At 36.1% G+C, this 15,466-nt stretch overlaps 1 protein-coding gene across 2 annotated transcripts in view; it reads left to right on the top strand.

Moving 5' to 3' along the window:
* The window catches only part of LOC129229761 (RNA-binding protein 5-like), a 76,062-nt gene that overhangs the window by 6,752 nt on the left and 53,844 nt on the right, over nucleotides 1-15,466 (top strand). For both annotated transcript variants that reach the window (XM_054864135.1, XM_054864138.1), the window contains exon 2: nucleotides 6,030-6,108. In XM_054864135.1, the coding sequence (XP_054720110.1) occupies nucleotides 6,030-6,108 (79 nt within the window). The remainder of the gene's footprint in view (nucleotides 1-6,029; nucleotides 6,109-15,466) is intronic.

Here is a 15,466-nt window from a genome sequence, read left to right on the forward strand (position 1 = left end):
TTTAACAATGGGAAAATGCAGAAAGCAAAAAAAAAAAGAGAAATAATCACAACTGTAATTGTTTTTAAGTTCTTAGGTTGTTATTTAAAACTAATCAGATTCAGATGTTTCTAAGTTGATCTCCAAGTCAGAACTGTCAGAAGAATTGGACAAATAATCTTTTCTTGGGCTCTTTCTTGACTTGTAGTAGGTTGGTGTTTTTCAGGTGTAGTATGCATTTGGAGTCTTTTTTGTTTGATTCATCACAATTTAGAAGTAGAGACGCACCGAGTACTCGGTAACTACTCGGTACTCGGCATACTTGGCCAATTTGCCGAGTACTCGGTACTCGACCAAATTGTGATCAAATACTCGGCCAATACCGAGTAGTTGCAAAAAATTGAATATTGTTCAAGACACATACTAAAATTTATATTAAAACGAGCTGATGTGTGCATCACATGACTTCTTTTTACTCCAATTTAATGTCATTTCCACATTTTTGGCAATTTTAATGTGATTCAATTGTTTACTCTCTACATATCACCAACAGTGGACAAAGTGAAACCAAATTTAAAAAAAAAAAAAATCGCCAAGTTGGCGACAAAATTTGGCGACCAAAAGACTGGCGATATATCGCCAAGTGTCCGACAAATTATAACACCACTTGAGTTTACATCGAAATTAACAATGATTTCCCCACAAAAAGGGGCAAAAGACCCCCTTAGGAACATCTGAATGCAACCAAAAGAGAAGGTGCACAACTAGACCCCACTAGGAGTCCACATGCCAAATTTCAACTTTCTAGGACATACCGTTTTTGAGTTATGCGAGATACATACACACATACATACGTACATACGGACGTCACGAGAAAATTCGTTGTAATTAACTCGGGGGTAGTCAAAATGGATATTTCAGGTGGCTCTACGTTTCTAGGCACATATCCACATGTGGTTGGATCGAAAAAAAAACTCAACATTAATTCAGGGGTGAGCAAAATGGAAATTAAGGCCGAATTTTGAGTGAAATTTTTTTCGCGAATACAATACTTCTTTTTTTGGAAAAGGAAGTAAAAAAAGAGCAAGCATTATATTCTGCAATAATTTACAATTAAAATTTATAAGTCAAATTTAAATTTTGAGAATAATGAAGTTTGTAATGCTTCAATGGAATAAATCTTTATTTTAATGTCCGACAAGAGTTGGATTTTTTTGTCGAATGTCTTTACATTCTTTAGCTCACATGTTATACACTGAAAAAGACATTCCTTGTAACGGGGGGTACAGATGTGATATACCCCCCCCCCATTTTGCGACATTCGATTTTTTTGCACAAAATTAAAATATTTTTCTCGGCAATGAGGCAATAATTTTTTATGCATGGCATCCCTGGCCAAACTAACCTGTGTTTAGCAACCCGAAGGCAATCTTACAGATCTGTTCAAACTTGTTTACTTGGGTTGTTTGCGTTTCACGCAGGAGAGATACGTGGTGTTGTTTCGTGCAATATACCTTACAGGAATGCTTATTTTGTGTTAGTTTAAATTCAGTAGTTGTGTTTTGAAGTAAAAACATTAGAAAATGCCAGTTTCTTCAAACTTGAAGGTTAATTAAAAGTTAACTCCAACGTGGTGTGTATCTGTAACGTGACATTGTCATACGATGTATTGTTTTAGACTGAGTGAATATTTATACCATATAAAAAGGTAAGTTCTTTATTTTAGAATTCAAAAAAAACCTCTCACTTCCAAAATTCTTTGTTTTTACAAATCCTTGAGGGGTTCTTGTAGTTTTTAACTTTATTTTTACTGTATGTAAATTAATTTTACAGAAATAGTACGGTTATTTTGTTCTAAAAGTTAATTCTTATCGATGCCACGAATTATTTAGACATTCTATTAACGTGCCTCCTTTAGGTACTGAATTTTATGTTAACAATTGAAAGTTCTTTCGGTTGTACTCTTAAAAATGCTGAATTTTATTAATAAATCTGCACAATAATGGTGCATATTTCACACTTAAAACTGTGTCATTATTGTACACTGAACGGAAGGAGCCACCCTTGGGTGTCATGAAAATATACATAACTGTGACCATACTCCGACTGTAATGTATATTAACAGTCGGAGGGATAACGGACCGAGCGGAACGAGGTCCTGGCGAGCCAGAGGTCTCATATCCCGGTGAAATGATGAAAAAAAAATTAATGCATTAATTTCGACTTAATAACAATTAATACATAATACATAATATAATACAATAATTTATTTCATTGTATTTTAATATGTTTACAAAAAACCCCGGCCCTGTACATTTTTGAAGCATATATTCGTGATGTTTTTTGTTGTGCTTTTATGTTGTTTTTATATATATTGTGTTCTGAAGTGCTTTGATCATGTTTTTTTATCTGATTTTTTCCTGTTGGCGCTAAAAAAGCATCGCTTAGAACGATGTATGACATATGTCGTCATACATCGTTTTCTTGGCGACGCTTTCTTGGCGGCAACAGGAAAAAGTCGCCAAGGGTGGGGTATATCACATCAGTTCCTAACGGGGGGGGGGAGGCAGAAACACGTGTCTGCAGTGTTCCTGCACATTTGTTTTATCTGCTTTTAAAAAATATTTATGTTTGGCGAACTAGAACTATAATTGATTGGTTTACAGTGAAACCCCTCCTAATGGACACCCCTCCATACCTGCCAACCCTTCCGGATTTCCCGGAAGTTTTACGGATTTTTATGTCCTTTTCCGTTTTTCCGGTTATGAGCAAAATCTTCCGGATTTGTCACGTTTTGTAGGAAAAATAATTATCTCGCCAATTTTTGCGCTAACGATATTTTGTGGAACGCGGCATCACGTTTTAGGCCAAGTAGCCAAGGAAAGGTTGCCGTAAGAGAATGGCACGAGAAGCAGCGAGGCAAGATTATGACGTCACTGAGTGATACAGCGCATGACTTCATCGGGATCCAATCAACGCAAGCGTCGCGGCGGGCAACTAGGGGCACAATTTCGGCGCCAATTATCTTCTCATTCTCTCAATTCGAGCTGTTTTTGCTTCGTTCTTTTTTTAAGATGAGTAACAAATGTTATTTCCAAACTTTTAAAGAATTAATTTTAATAAAAGTAATATTTACTAAACGAAAGTAATTTCAATTGATATGAAATTCATAACTAATATATTGTTAAATGTAAAGAGGGTAGGTGTCCTGTTTGATTTTATTTTGCGTTAAAATCTTGTGGATAAAAATAAAAAAATCTTCCGGATTTTTTTTATCGGAGGTTGGCAGGTATGCCCCTCTTATCAGTACAATTTTTAATTCCCCAGTTCCAATGCAAATAACATTATTAAACCCCTGTCATGCGTACACCTCTCTATTGCGGACAAAAAAAATTGTCCTGTTAGAGTCCGTATTAGAGGGATTTTACTGTAATTTGTTTTAATTCCAACTTGATTAATCACACCTTTTACTTATTTATTTTTAATTTTAAAAACCATTTTTTGGTAAAATTTTTGACAAACAAAATTATTGTTTATATAATGCGTAATTAAATTTCAGCAGGAATTTAGTTTTAAAAACTATTTTGTGGACAGGGAGGTCTATACTACTATTCCAATAAGTTCAAAATTCATCGCATGTGTGTCAGTGGTTCTTCTTAAAACATAATTGGTACTTGGTAACACGGCCGAGTCGTGAAAGGCCGAGTACTCGGTTACTCGGCCTAAGTGCTACTCGGTACGTCTCTATTTAGAAGTCTCCAGTTATAAGCTAAATAGATAAGCTTAGCTGCTCTTTCCCATGTTCTCAATTCATGTGCTATGTGAATGTGACTTCTACTCTGCACAAAGATTTGAGCACTTGGGATACCACTATGTAGATCCCTGGGAACTGCCTAGAATTTCGGTTAGGCAACTGCTGAGATTTATTTCTGTTACTGGGCTCCTTTTGTAGTCTAAGCAGGGATAGTACAATAAACCTGTGGTCTCGGTGCTCGCGCTGTTTTCAAACGCCCCCTTTTCACTTTATACTTCGTACTTTCCGATGTTAAACGATTCCTTTTTTTGCTATGCCTTGACACCATCAAGTATTAAGAGTGGTATTCGCAAAATTGTTATCTATCCATTTGATAAAGACGTCTTCACAGAGGATGACTTCAAATTGAGAACAAACAGAGAAATGGTTGAAGAAAATGTTAAAGCATGCAATGACCAAGCAAAATTAGATTCTGAAGTAGCCCAAGACGAGTTAAATTCTGAGGGGTTCAGAATTATTCCAAGAAACTTCAAAAAATGGCACTTCTTAAGCCCTAAAGTTTTCTGAAAGCCACACCAAGGAAAAAGTTAGACTGATCAAAAAGTCATATAGTTGCATTGCAACCGACACGCCTGAAAAAAGAAATTTGAAGAAATGGCAGAAAAGAAAAAAGTTTCAGTTAATCAAAAAGCTGGGAAACTGCAGTTGAAAAGCATAAACAAAAGAATAAAAAAACCAAATCTAGATGACAGCTCATCAGATGAATATTGTGAAAACTTAGATGAAGTTGAACTAGGTCAGACCCGGGACCTTAAAGGGGATTTTTTCTTAGCTCAATTCCCTTTGAGTGGAAAAAGCTTAAGCCGGCATACTTTCTATTACTAAGCTTACATTCGACGAGCTCGACCGGTAGCAACCGGTGTGTTGATCACGTGGCAGCCAATGATGACATGCTCCGATCAAGCTTTAAATGGTAACCAGCAGAACTAGATAATGTAGGCGCACGCCGTGCGCGGATACATCCACCGACATGCGGATACATTCGTCGAGGAGTTGCACGTCACCCAATAATCGTAACAGTTCTTAAATAAAAGATAAGGATTAGATCAACTGAAGAGCAATTTGTTGATATTGGTATTATTTATTTAGATTGTAAAAATTATTACAAGATAGTATCCATAGCCATGATAGTACCATGTGAGCATCCATAGGCTCACATAATTGGCATGAAAATTAGTTCCTTATAACCTCAAAGCATATACCTGCAAGTACTTATTTCTAAGGAGAAAAATGTTTTTTTTTTTTTTTTTTGGAAGCCGGACAATTCCCCCCTTCCCCATTTTTTTACGTGATAGACAATGAGTAGCTTGCAGACTTGCAGATACTCATTGTCTATCACGTAAGATAGTCTATTGTCTATCACGCAGATACTTTTGAGTTGCGTGCACAGATACTTTATATTTTTATCTGACTCTTATAACCAGTGCAGTAACCGGTTGATCATAGAACGCTGTGGTTAGTGACCGGTTGAGTTTGTCAAACGCAACCTAAGGGTCATTACTAAGTGTTCTGATAATGAGGTAGAAATACAGTGCCTGAAGAGTTTTAACTCCTAAAAACAAATTCATAGATAACAATATTTCGAATATTAGCATCCAAGATATCCTGGGAAAACTGTCTCAGCCAGATATCCATTCAGAAGGGAGAGCGTTTCTAATGCAATTTCCAGGATGTATTAATACTGTTGAAAAACACTAAAATTTAACCTTTGCTTATTTTTTGTTTATATACTTTACTGAATTGTTTAAATGCTGTACTGAAATGCTTGTGCAAAATGCTTTTTAATAACTCTGTACCAAATTAATTTTCTTTAATAAACTAGCTAAAGGTACTTATTTTGCAAACTTTAGGTAAAAATACAGTGATTATTCAGCTGTCCCATTGTGGCCCTACTTAATGTCTCATAGTGGCCCATAACTGGGCCACAATGAGACACTTTTCATTGAATTTATAAAGCCTGAAAACTTTTTTTTCTGACATTAAATAAGCTAAATTTGGTGCAATATACTATAATTTGATACCTTTAATACAATCAAATATGTTTCTGTGCTTTAGAACTCACCAATATACAAAAAATGAAAATATCCTGCTAAACCATGGTGAAAATCTCTGAGCCTTCCTTAAAATTTTGCATATGGATGCCAATGTTGGGCACCACTGTTTTAAACCAACAAGGTATAAAGCGAACAACCCTAGAATTTACTGCATAAAATTAAGATATGTATTTGTATTTCAGGAGTAGAAGCAGGTCTGGTGGGTTTGAGAGAGAAGAAAGAAGTCGTAGGAGTAGAGATGAATCCTATAATTACAGAGATGTAAGTTAATGGTGGTGAAAATCACTCATTGGTGAATTTTTAATCTTTCACATTTTCTTAAGTTTTTCAAAGAAAGATTCACTTCAAATCAGTACGAAAAAGCTATCAGTTCCTTTTTGAGACCAAACATTTTGGTTTTGACGTCTAGATTTCCCAGGGGCAGATCCAGACAATTCTCGGAGGGGCCATTTGAAAAATTACGATGCTTTGGAAAATTTTTGAATTTTACAAATATTATATAGCTTACCTTTAACTAGAGCATTTTTAAAGTAATTTTCACTAGGCGACGCAAGTTTAACATAAAAGGCTGTAACCTTCCCAATAATTTTCCTCTTTTTTTAACAAATGTTTGCATATATCATTCCCTCATTCCTGTAATCAGTACTGTGTTCTGAGGCAACTGCATAGGACTTCTGATTTAAGAGAAAGCCGATATGAACCAACCGTAAGTATAATATTAACTCCGAAGTAAAGGGGACCGGAAGTTACTACCCCTGAAATTTTTCGAATTTGAAGTCACATATTTTTGCAATGATAGGGTCAACGCAAAGTGACAAACAAGCTTTTTTTTTTTTTTTCAAGTATTCGGCCAAAGCCGAATAGTAAGCTAGGTATTCGGCCCCGGCCGAATATTCGTTGCATCACTACTTCACACAAATTACAAGAAAGTTTTTTTTTCAATTTAAGCTTGGAAAGGGTTTAAAAAACTATGCTTGAAACATCCACAGTGTGGTTTTGTTGGGCTAAATGCCTTTATTTTTGGTTCTTGAAGGATTTCACCAATATTGTTTAAAAGAAAAATCATTTTGTGACTTACCTTTTGCCATTCCGAGAGAAAACTTTGCGCGAAGAATCCCATCCACCTGCCGCCAACACTCAAATGTCCGAGTTTGAATCGGAAGTGTTCGGAAAACATGCGGCATGCTATGATTGGTTGTTGTCATTCAGCAGATGTCGGTAAACTTCCGAAAGAGCACGTGTCAATGACGTGATGAAATCATGTTGAGGTGTTAAGTGCTGAATGCCAAATTAAATAAGAATTGTGCAACCGGCAAGCTGTGTTTTCTTCGGGTTGTGTTGTTTTGGCAATATGCAAATTAGGTAACGTCACATTGTTTCTGGAAAGGCCGAATCTGGCTATAAATACGCAGACCGGCAGGAGCTCGATCGCTTGCTTTGGCTTCGCTTCGTTTTTTACTTCTACTCGTCTCCTCGTCTTGTGTTGTCTGTGTCTCGTGAACGTGTTTGTCAAATGTCATCCTAAATTTTTTTGGCCTCTTGGTGAGGTCTGGTTTTTCCTGGAAAAGCACTGATGATGTTTTAAGTTTGAAAGCGCGTGTTGTGATGACGTCTACAAAAGCAAAGAGTTCTAAGTTTCCCTGATGTGGGTCTTTTGTTCTCCTGCGGAAGAAGATCGCGTCCATCCCTGGCATACCTTTCCTTGATGTGGTGAACTGTGGCTCACGCGGTGTGAATCGACCTGCCTGCAATTCGTGGAAATTGCCATGCTGTCCAACGACCGGTGAGACGTCACCTTGGAACACCAACAGGACTTTTAATCCATGCATGGACCCATTGTAAGACCTTTTTTTCTAATTTTTCCCGGGGAACAAATCATTGTGTTGTAACCAATTTTCAATATGTGTCAAATAAATGTTTTTCAGTGTAAAGAATGATTCATGTTTTATTTTCTCCGGGCAGACCACTACCTCAAGTTTTTAGTTGGAAATGAGTTGCCTAATTTTCAGCTTAGCTGTAGGCCATAAACCTCAAATTATATCCAACAGGTGGTAGCAGAGTCGTGTGGCTGATCTGCCCGGAGAGAATTGAATCATTTCTTTATTATGGAGAAAGATTATAGAAACGTTGAGAAGTTGGGCTCCCATAATTGGGCTACCTGGTCCAAAGATATAAAAATGGTGCTCATAGAAAGGGATTTATGGGAGATTACCCAAAAGAAACCAGAAGGAGAGTTAACTAGTGCTGACAGAAAAAGATGTGGCCAAGCTTTAGCCATCATCTATTTAAACTTGGAAAAAGATACAAAAAGGTTAATTGATAATTTGGAAGATCCTAATGAAGCCTGGAAAGCCCTTAAGGCAAATTTTGAACCCCCATCTTTGGCCAGAGTAGCCGCATTGTGGGAATCCTACTTCTCTTGCAAAATGCAAGAAGGTGAAACGGTGGGATTGTTCGCTGCAAGGTTGGGGGGAATTTTTAACCAATTAGTCGAAAATGGATATATTATGGAAGAAAAACTCAGAACTTTTCAATTGATACGGTATCTACCTCCTAGTTTCAGCAGCATTGTTCAAGCCATCTACAGATGGGAAGGAGAGAAATTTACTTTCTCGAAAGTAAAAGATGAACTACTAGCTGAGGAAGGTAGGATTAGGTATTTGGCCGAAGAGCCTAATATAGAAAATTCGGCAATGTTTTCAAAACCCGGAAACTCCGGAATGGCAAATGGTAGGAGTAAATTTCTTGCTAAAAATAAAGTTTGTTACATTTGCAAAAAGAAAGGGCATATTGCGTCGAAGTGTTGGAGCCGTAATAAGGTAAAACAGGATAGGAATTTTAAATTTCAAACCAAAGAAGACCCTCAGGCAGGAATGTTTTGTTCAGTAAATGAAATTTCTGCAAACACTACCTACCCAAAATGTGAGGATACATGGCTATTGGATAGCGGCAGCACATCTCATTTTTGTAGAGATAAATCGTTATTTGCCGAGCTAGAGCCTGTACAAAACACACAAATGGAGGTAGCTGTAGGAAATGTGAAGAGCCAAGTAGAGGGCATTGGGAAAGTGATTTTTAAAATTGAATCAGATGGAAAATTAGTTACCATCACATTGAATAACGTTTTCTATGCTCCAACACTGCGACGCAACCTAATTTCTGGTTCTTGTATAGATAGACAGGGCTATAAGCTCAAATGGTTGCCCGGAAAGATCTGTGTCTTTAATCAAGAAAATGTTAAATTATTTACAGCAAATTTAATAAATAAACTTTATCATGTTAAACCAAATTTTTATATTGATTGTGAAAATGTTAATTATACCAAAGTCTTTAAGACCAAGGACCCGTCTGAAGGGGCCAATATGGTCAGTATTGATATGGAAAAATGGCATAGGAGATTTTGCCATATAAATATGGAAAGTATCACCAAAACGAGTAGACTTGGTGCAGTCCAAGGACTGGAGATTAAGAAGGGGCAAAAACCCAATTGTGACCCTTGTCAATTAGGGAAAATGAGGAAGTGCTCGTTTAAATCTATGCCAGAAAGGCGTACTAATTCTGCACTTCAATTGCTCTACATGGACCTGATGGGACCCCTTCAGACCGAGTCCTTGGGGGGAAAGAAATATATTTTTATAATTATAGATGATTTCTCAAGAAAGTCATATGTTTTCTTTTTAAGAAACAAAAATGAGGCATTTAATGTTTTTGTAAATTTTCAAAAAAGGACTGAAAGATTCCTGAATTCAAAAATTTTGGCTATCCGTTCCGATAATGGAACAGAATTTGTTAACAAAGATTTTGAAAACTATCTCACCAATCAGGGAATAAAAATAGAGCGGACCAATTCCTACACCCCGCAAATGAACGGGGTAGTAGAAAGGTATAATTTAACCATAATGAATGGTGTGAGGTCTATGCTCAAGGATTCTGGATTGGGGGATGAGTTTTGGGCTGAAGCCGCTCTTTGTTTCAACTATGTAAGAAATCGGACGGTAATAGGAAATATGGACAAGACCCCATTCGAACTGTTTTCTGGACGTAAACCCTCAGTGAGGCACCTACGTATTTTTGGGTGTATTGCCTATGTAGGTCAGCCTAGGTCCAAACTAAAAAAATTAGATATGAGGGCTACCAAGGGGATCATGGTCGGATATGCCTTACGTACCAAAGGGTACAGAATCTGGGATCCTGAAACCAGAACAGTCACAGAAACTATTAACGTAAAGTTTAATGAAAATGAAAGATGGGGGGAATTAAAAGTCCAGAATAAAAATGAGAGAAAATTTAACTTTATCAGGCCTATAAGTGAAGTTCAACTTGAACAGGAAATCCAGGAGAGTGTTGAGCAAACTCCCTGTGAAAAAATTAAATGGGTTAGAGAAGCCAAAAAGAGAAAGACTGGGGATAGGACTGATATTTATTATACAATTGCTGGTAAAAATAAAGTAAGATTAAATTCATTAAAACAGGTTCTAAAATATTGTAGTGAAAATAAAATAGAGTATAAACCAAAACTTTTTGACTTTTCATCTAAAAATCCAACAGTAGGGGAAATCTGTGACGACAGTGAAAGTTCGGGAGAAAGTGAAGAAGCAAGTTTGGTAGAAATTCTTATACCGAACTCGTATAGGCAATGTATGGCTACCCCCGAGGTGGACAACTGGAAACTGGCCATGGAGTCTGAATTGGATGTCATTAACCAAAGAGAGGTGTGGGACCTTGTACCCCCACCAGAGGGGAAACCAATTTTGGGAAACAGGTGGGTCTACGACCTCAAGGTAAATGACAAGGATGAAATTGTAAGATACAAGGCCAGATTAGTTGTGAGGGGGGACCGTCAGTCAATTGAGTCATATTCTGAAGTTTTCAGTCCAGTAATTGAGTTTTCACTTGTAAGAGTTTTCTTTTCTATTTTTATATGTCTTTTAAAATGGTGTCACTCACAAATTGATGTAAAAAATGCTTACCTGTATGCTGATTTAGAGGAACAAATCTACATGAGACAACCAGAGGGTTTTGTTAGTAAAAGCCACCCTAATTTTGTCTGTAAATTGAAGAAGTCTCTCTATGGACTACACCAGTCCGGAAGAAACTGGTTCTTAGAAATAGACAGTGTTCTTCGTGGTTTTGGTTTTCAAAAATTAAAAGGATGTAATTGTGTATACCATAGAGACAAAAATACTTTTCTTCTTATTTATGTAGATGATATAATAATTCTAGCAAAAAATGAAAATTTAATTAAAAAGGTAATCAATGAAATTAAAAGTATGTATGATATTAAAGAAATGGGGAAAACCAGAAAGCTCCTGGGGATTGAATTTGTGGAAGATAAAAATAATCTTTTCATTCACCAAAGCTCTTATATTTCGAAGGTCTTGGAGTTATTCTCTGATTACTATGTGCCAAATTCAACCCTCCCAATCTCAAAGGGTACAGTTTTGTCGAAGGACGACTGCCCGAAAACTGAGGAAGAAAAAAGGGAAGCAGAAAAGCTCCCATACAGAAATTTGTTGGGTTGTATGGCATACATAGCGGGGAAGACCCGACCTGACATTTCGTATGCGGTGAATATTTTTTCCCAATTTCAAGCAAATCCCGGAAGAAAGCATTGGGATTTTCTATTAAGATTGCTAGGGTATTTAAAGCATACAATATCATACAAACTAAATTTAAGTTCAATCAATAGTGTAAATCTACGGGGATTTTCAGACTCCGATTACGCCGCTAATCGGGAGGATAGGGTCTCAATGGGAGGATCAATTTTGTGTATTGATCGGGTCCCAATTAATTGGAGGACATTTAAACATAAATGTGTTGCGTTATCTACAATGGAAGCAGAATATATTTCACTTGGTGAAACTGCAAAAGAAATGGTCTGGCTGAAGAGGATAATCACAGAAATAAGTGAATTAAATATTGAAAACCTCCAGCTTAGAGATACAATTATTTATTGTGATAACACTGCAACAATTGATTTTTCTAAGTCTCCCATTGAGAATTCCCGTACAAAACACATTGATGTAAGGTACCATTTTTTAAGAAATTTAATTGAGCAAAAGATTTTTTTAATTAAATATGTGAGGACAAATATAAACATCGCGGATATTTTCACTAAACCCCTATCTAAGAATTGTTTAAATAAACTTTGTAAAATTATATTTAATTGGGATTAAATGAGGGGGGTGTATCAAATTTTTGAACTGTTTTTCAAATGTATCTTTTGTAAATATAATATGAGTGTAGTTAAATGTTTTTAATGTATATAATGTGTTTTTTTGATGAAATTCCTTCAAGAGGGGGGAACTTGTTGGGCTAAATGCCTTTATTTTTGGTTCTTGAAGGATTTCACCAATATTGTTTAAAAGAAAAATCATTTTGTGACTTACCTTTTGCCATTCCGAGAGAAAACTTTGCGCAAAGAATCCCATCCACCTGCCGCCAACACTCAAATGTCCGAGTTTGAATCGGAAGTGTTCGGAAAACATGCGGCATGCTATGATTGGTTGTTGTCATTCGGCAGATGTCGGTAAACTTCCGAAAGAGCACGTGTCAATGACGTGATGAAATCATGTTGAGGTGTTAAGTGCTGAATGCCAAATTAAATAAGAATTGTGCAACCGGCAAGCTGTGTTTTCTTCGGGTTGTGTTGTTTTGGCAATATGCAAATTAGGTAACGTCACATTGTTTCTGGAAAGGCCGAATCTGGCTATAAATACGCAGACCGGCAGGAGCTCGATCGCTTGCTTTGGCTTCGCTTCGTTTTTTACTTCTACTCGTCTCCTCGTCTTGTGTTGTCTGTGTCTCGTGAACGTGTTTGTCAAATGTCATCCTAATTTTTTTTGGCCTCTTGGTGAGGTCTGGTTTTTCCTGGAAAAGCACTGATGATGTTTTAAGTTTGAAAGCGCGTGTTGTGATGACGTCTACAAAAGCAAAGAGTTCTAAGTTTCCCTGATGTGGGTCTTTTGTTCTCCTGCGGAAGAAGATCGCGTCCATCCCTGGCATACCTTTCCTTGATGTGGTGAACTGTGGCTCACGCGGTGTGAATCGACCTGCCTGCAATTCGTGGAAATTGCCATGCTGTCCAACGACCGGTGAGACGTCACCTTGGAACACCAACAGGACTTTTAATCCATGCATGGACCCATTGTAAGACCTTTTTTTCTAATTTTTCCCGGGGAACAAATCATTGTGTTGTAACCAATTTTCAATATGTGTCAAATAAATGTTTTTCAGTGTAAAGAATGATTCATGTTTTATTTTCTCCGGGCAGACCACTACCTCAAGTTTTTAGTTGGAAATGAGTTGCCTAATTTTCAGCTTAGCTGTAGGCCATAAACCTCAAATTATATCCAACAGGTTTTATGGCTCCCCTGCATTGTTTTTATATTCTTGTTAGACTTCGAGGACTATTTTTGAAACTTTTTCAGAGTGATCATGGTCCCCTATTGTTTTCCTTATTGTTAGATATTGTATGTATTATAAGAGAAAGTTTTGCATTTTTGTTGAAAAAAAAAGGGAATTTTAACTATTTTTGAAATTTTCTCGGAGGGGGCCATATGGTCCCCATTGCCGCCTCCCGGGATCTGCCCATGAGATTTCCAAACCTTAGCACCGAGTTTGTCTGCTATTTCTAGATCTGACTGTAGCTCTTCCTTTCTTGTTCAGTGATTGAGATTTTCAGATTGAGATCAGCAGTTTTGTCTTTGACAAAAGTGATTTTATTCTGTATATTTTAGATTTTTTAAAAATACAATAAACCAGGGGTACACACTCTATGGCCTGCAGGCCAAAAGTGGCCCGCAAAGCCCCTGGGAAATTCTGAAAAAAAAATTTTTTTGAAGGTAAAAAAAAATTAAAAATCATTTAAAAACTAATTTTTGAAATGTTTTACTCATTTATCGTTCTAGTTTACAATTTCAAGGTCCAATACAGGTCGATTTTGCCCCAATTTATAATTAACACTTCCCCAAAATTAGAACATTAACAAAAATAATGTAAAAAAACACCTTGATTAAATTGGAAAATTATTAATGAAATAGAATGTTGAACTGGAGAATAAACATGGTCTGAATATAGCATTTTTTATAACGTTTCAGCTCGTTGTGTTTGTTTTTCGTGTGTACATGGAAGTTGGGCTTAGCTAGTGATTGTGTAGTAATCTTTTAGCATTTGTTTGTTAACTTTCTTATTATTTCTTAAGAAGTACATAGTGGAAAGCCTACTAAGCTAATATATAATATGTTTTTTTTTAGCAAAAAAAAAAAAAACAAAGTGAAAACATTGTTTTGTTTGAAATTTTCCAGGGAAATTTTCTACTGCAAAATATTCATTCATTTCTTTTTGCTGAGTATTTGCATTATATTTAAACACGATTTATATAACAGATTTTTTTTAAAACTTTTTGATATAATTAAAACATACTTTTGACATACTTGTGCTTTTACAACTAAAATAATCTTGCACTATTTTGTTTCCTTTTTTTTTTAAATACTATGATATTGATTTTTAAAAAAATAACAAAAATAGAATGCTGATGCATTAAGTTTTCATACAAAGTGTATTGAGATAAAAATCTTGGATTAGCCCCTTTATTAATTCGTTGCTAGAAAAACTTGCCTCTTTGAATACATCTGCTTATGCCACTGTGTTAGGCAGCTCATACGCCTAGAAACAGATTTGTGTCATGAATTTGAACAAGCTCAAGACGAAGAATAGGATTCAAATGAAGCCTTTGTTGTTTTACACTTTGCTATGACTGCATTTTTGCAGCACTGCCCAGGGGCGGATACAGAAATAACTGGAGGGGAGGGGTGGATAAATAGTGCCCCCTAGTGAAATACTAGTTTTCCTTAAGAAAGTCTTGAACTTCAGTTTATGTGTTAGACTTGATTATAGTTTTTTTTTTTTTAAATTATATTGCAACTGTAACTAAAACTCTTTAAAGCGGCCATCCCTTCTGAACGGCCAAAATTTTACGCGGTGGCTGCTCACAGAGGTTTTACTGTAGTATTCTTTATCTGCTGCATTGAAAGTTTTTGCAATAATTTAAAATCAACAAAAACATTTCCTTTCATAAAAGCTGCATGTTTGCTCCAACCTGTTTAACTAACAGTCTTATAAACTTATTAAATAATTAGGAATGTTCTCCTCGCTATTCTTGGGGGACATGAACTTCAATTTGAATTTGTAGATTTGCAGTGTGACTCAGCAGTAAAATGTATGTTTTTTGAAATGCTTTTATTAATAAAGCTGTGTTGGAAGTATGGGTCCGTATAAAAAGATTGAATAATACGTAAAGATGCATTGTTCATATCTTCTATGTTTGATAGTGCCCACTAATGTGAACAGTTTTTTTAACCATGTGAAAAACAAGAATACGTTTGACAGACCAGTATTTGGAAAATACATTCACAGATCGCAACAACACAGATTCTCCAGGATATTCGAAACTTTAATAAAACAAAAGTAATGTCGAATTTCACCATTATCCACGATGTAATCTCCCCCCCCCCCCCAATGTTTTTTTAAAAAGAATTATTGATGGTTTTTATTGCATCGTTATACCTTCTCATACCATTCTGATTCACTAATAAAAAATATATATAAAAAGTAAAAA

This window comes from Uloborus diversus, chromosome 1 (assembly GCF_026930045.1).
Source record: "Uloborus diversus isolate 005 chromosome 1, Udiv.v.3.1, whole genome shotgun sequence".
Classification (NCBI taxonomy): domain Eukaryota; kingdom Metazoa; phylum Arthropoda; class Arachnida; order Araneae; family Uloboridae; genus Uloborus; species Uloborus diversus.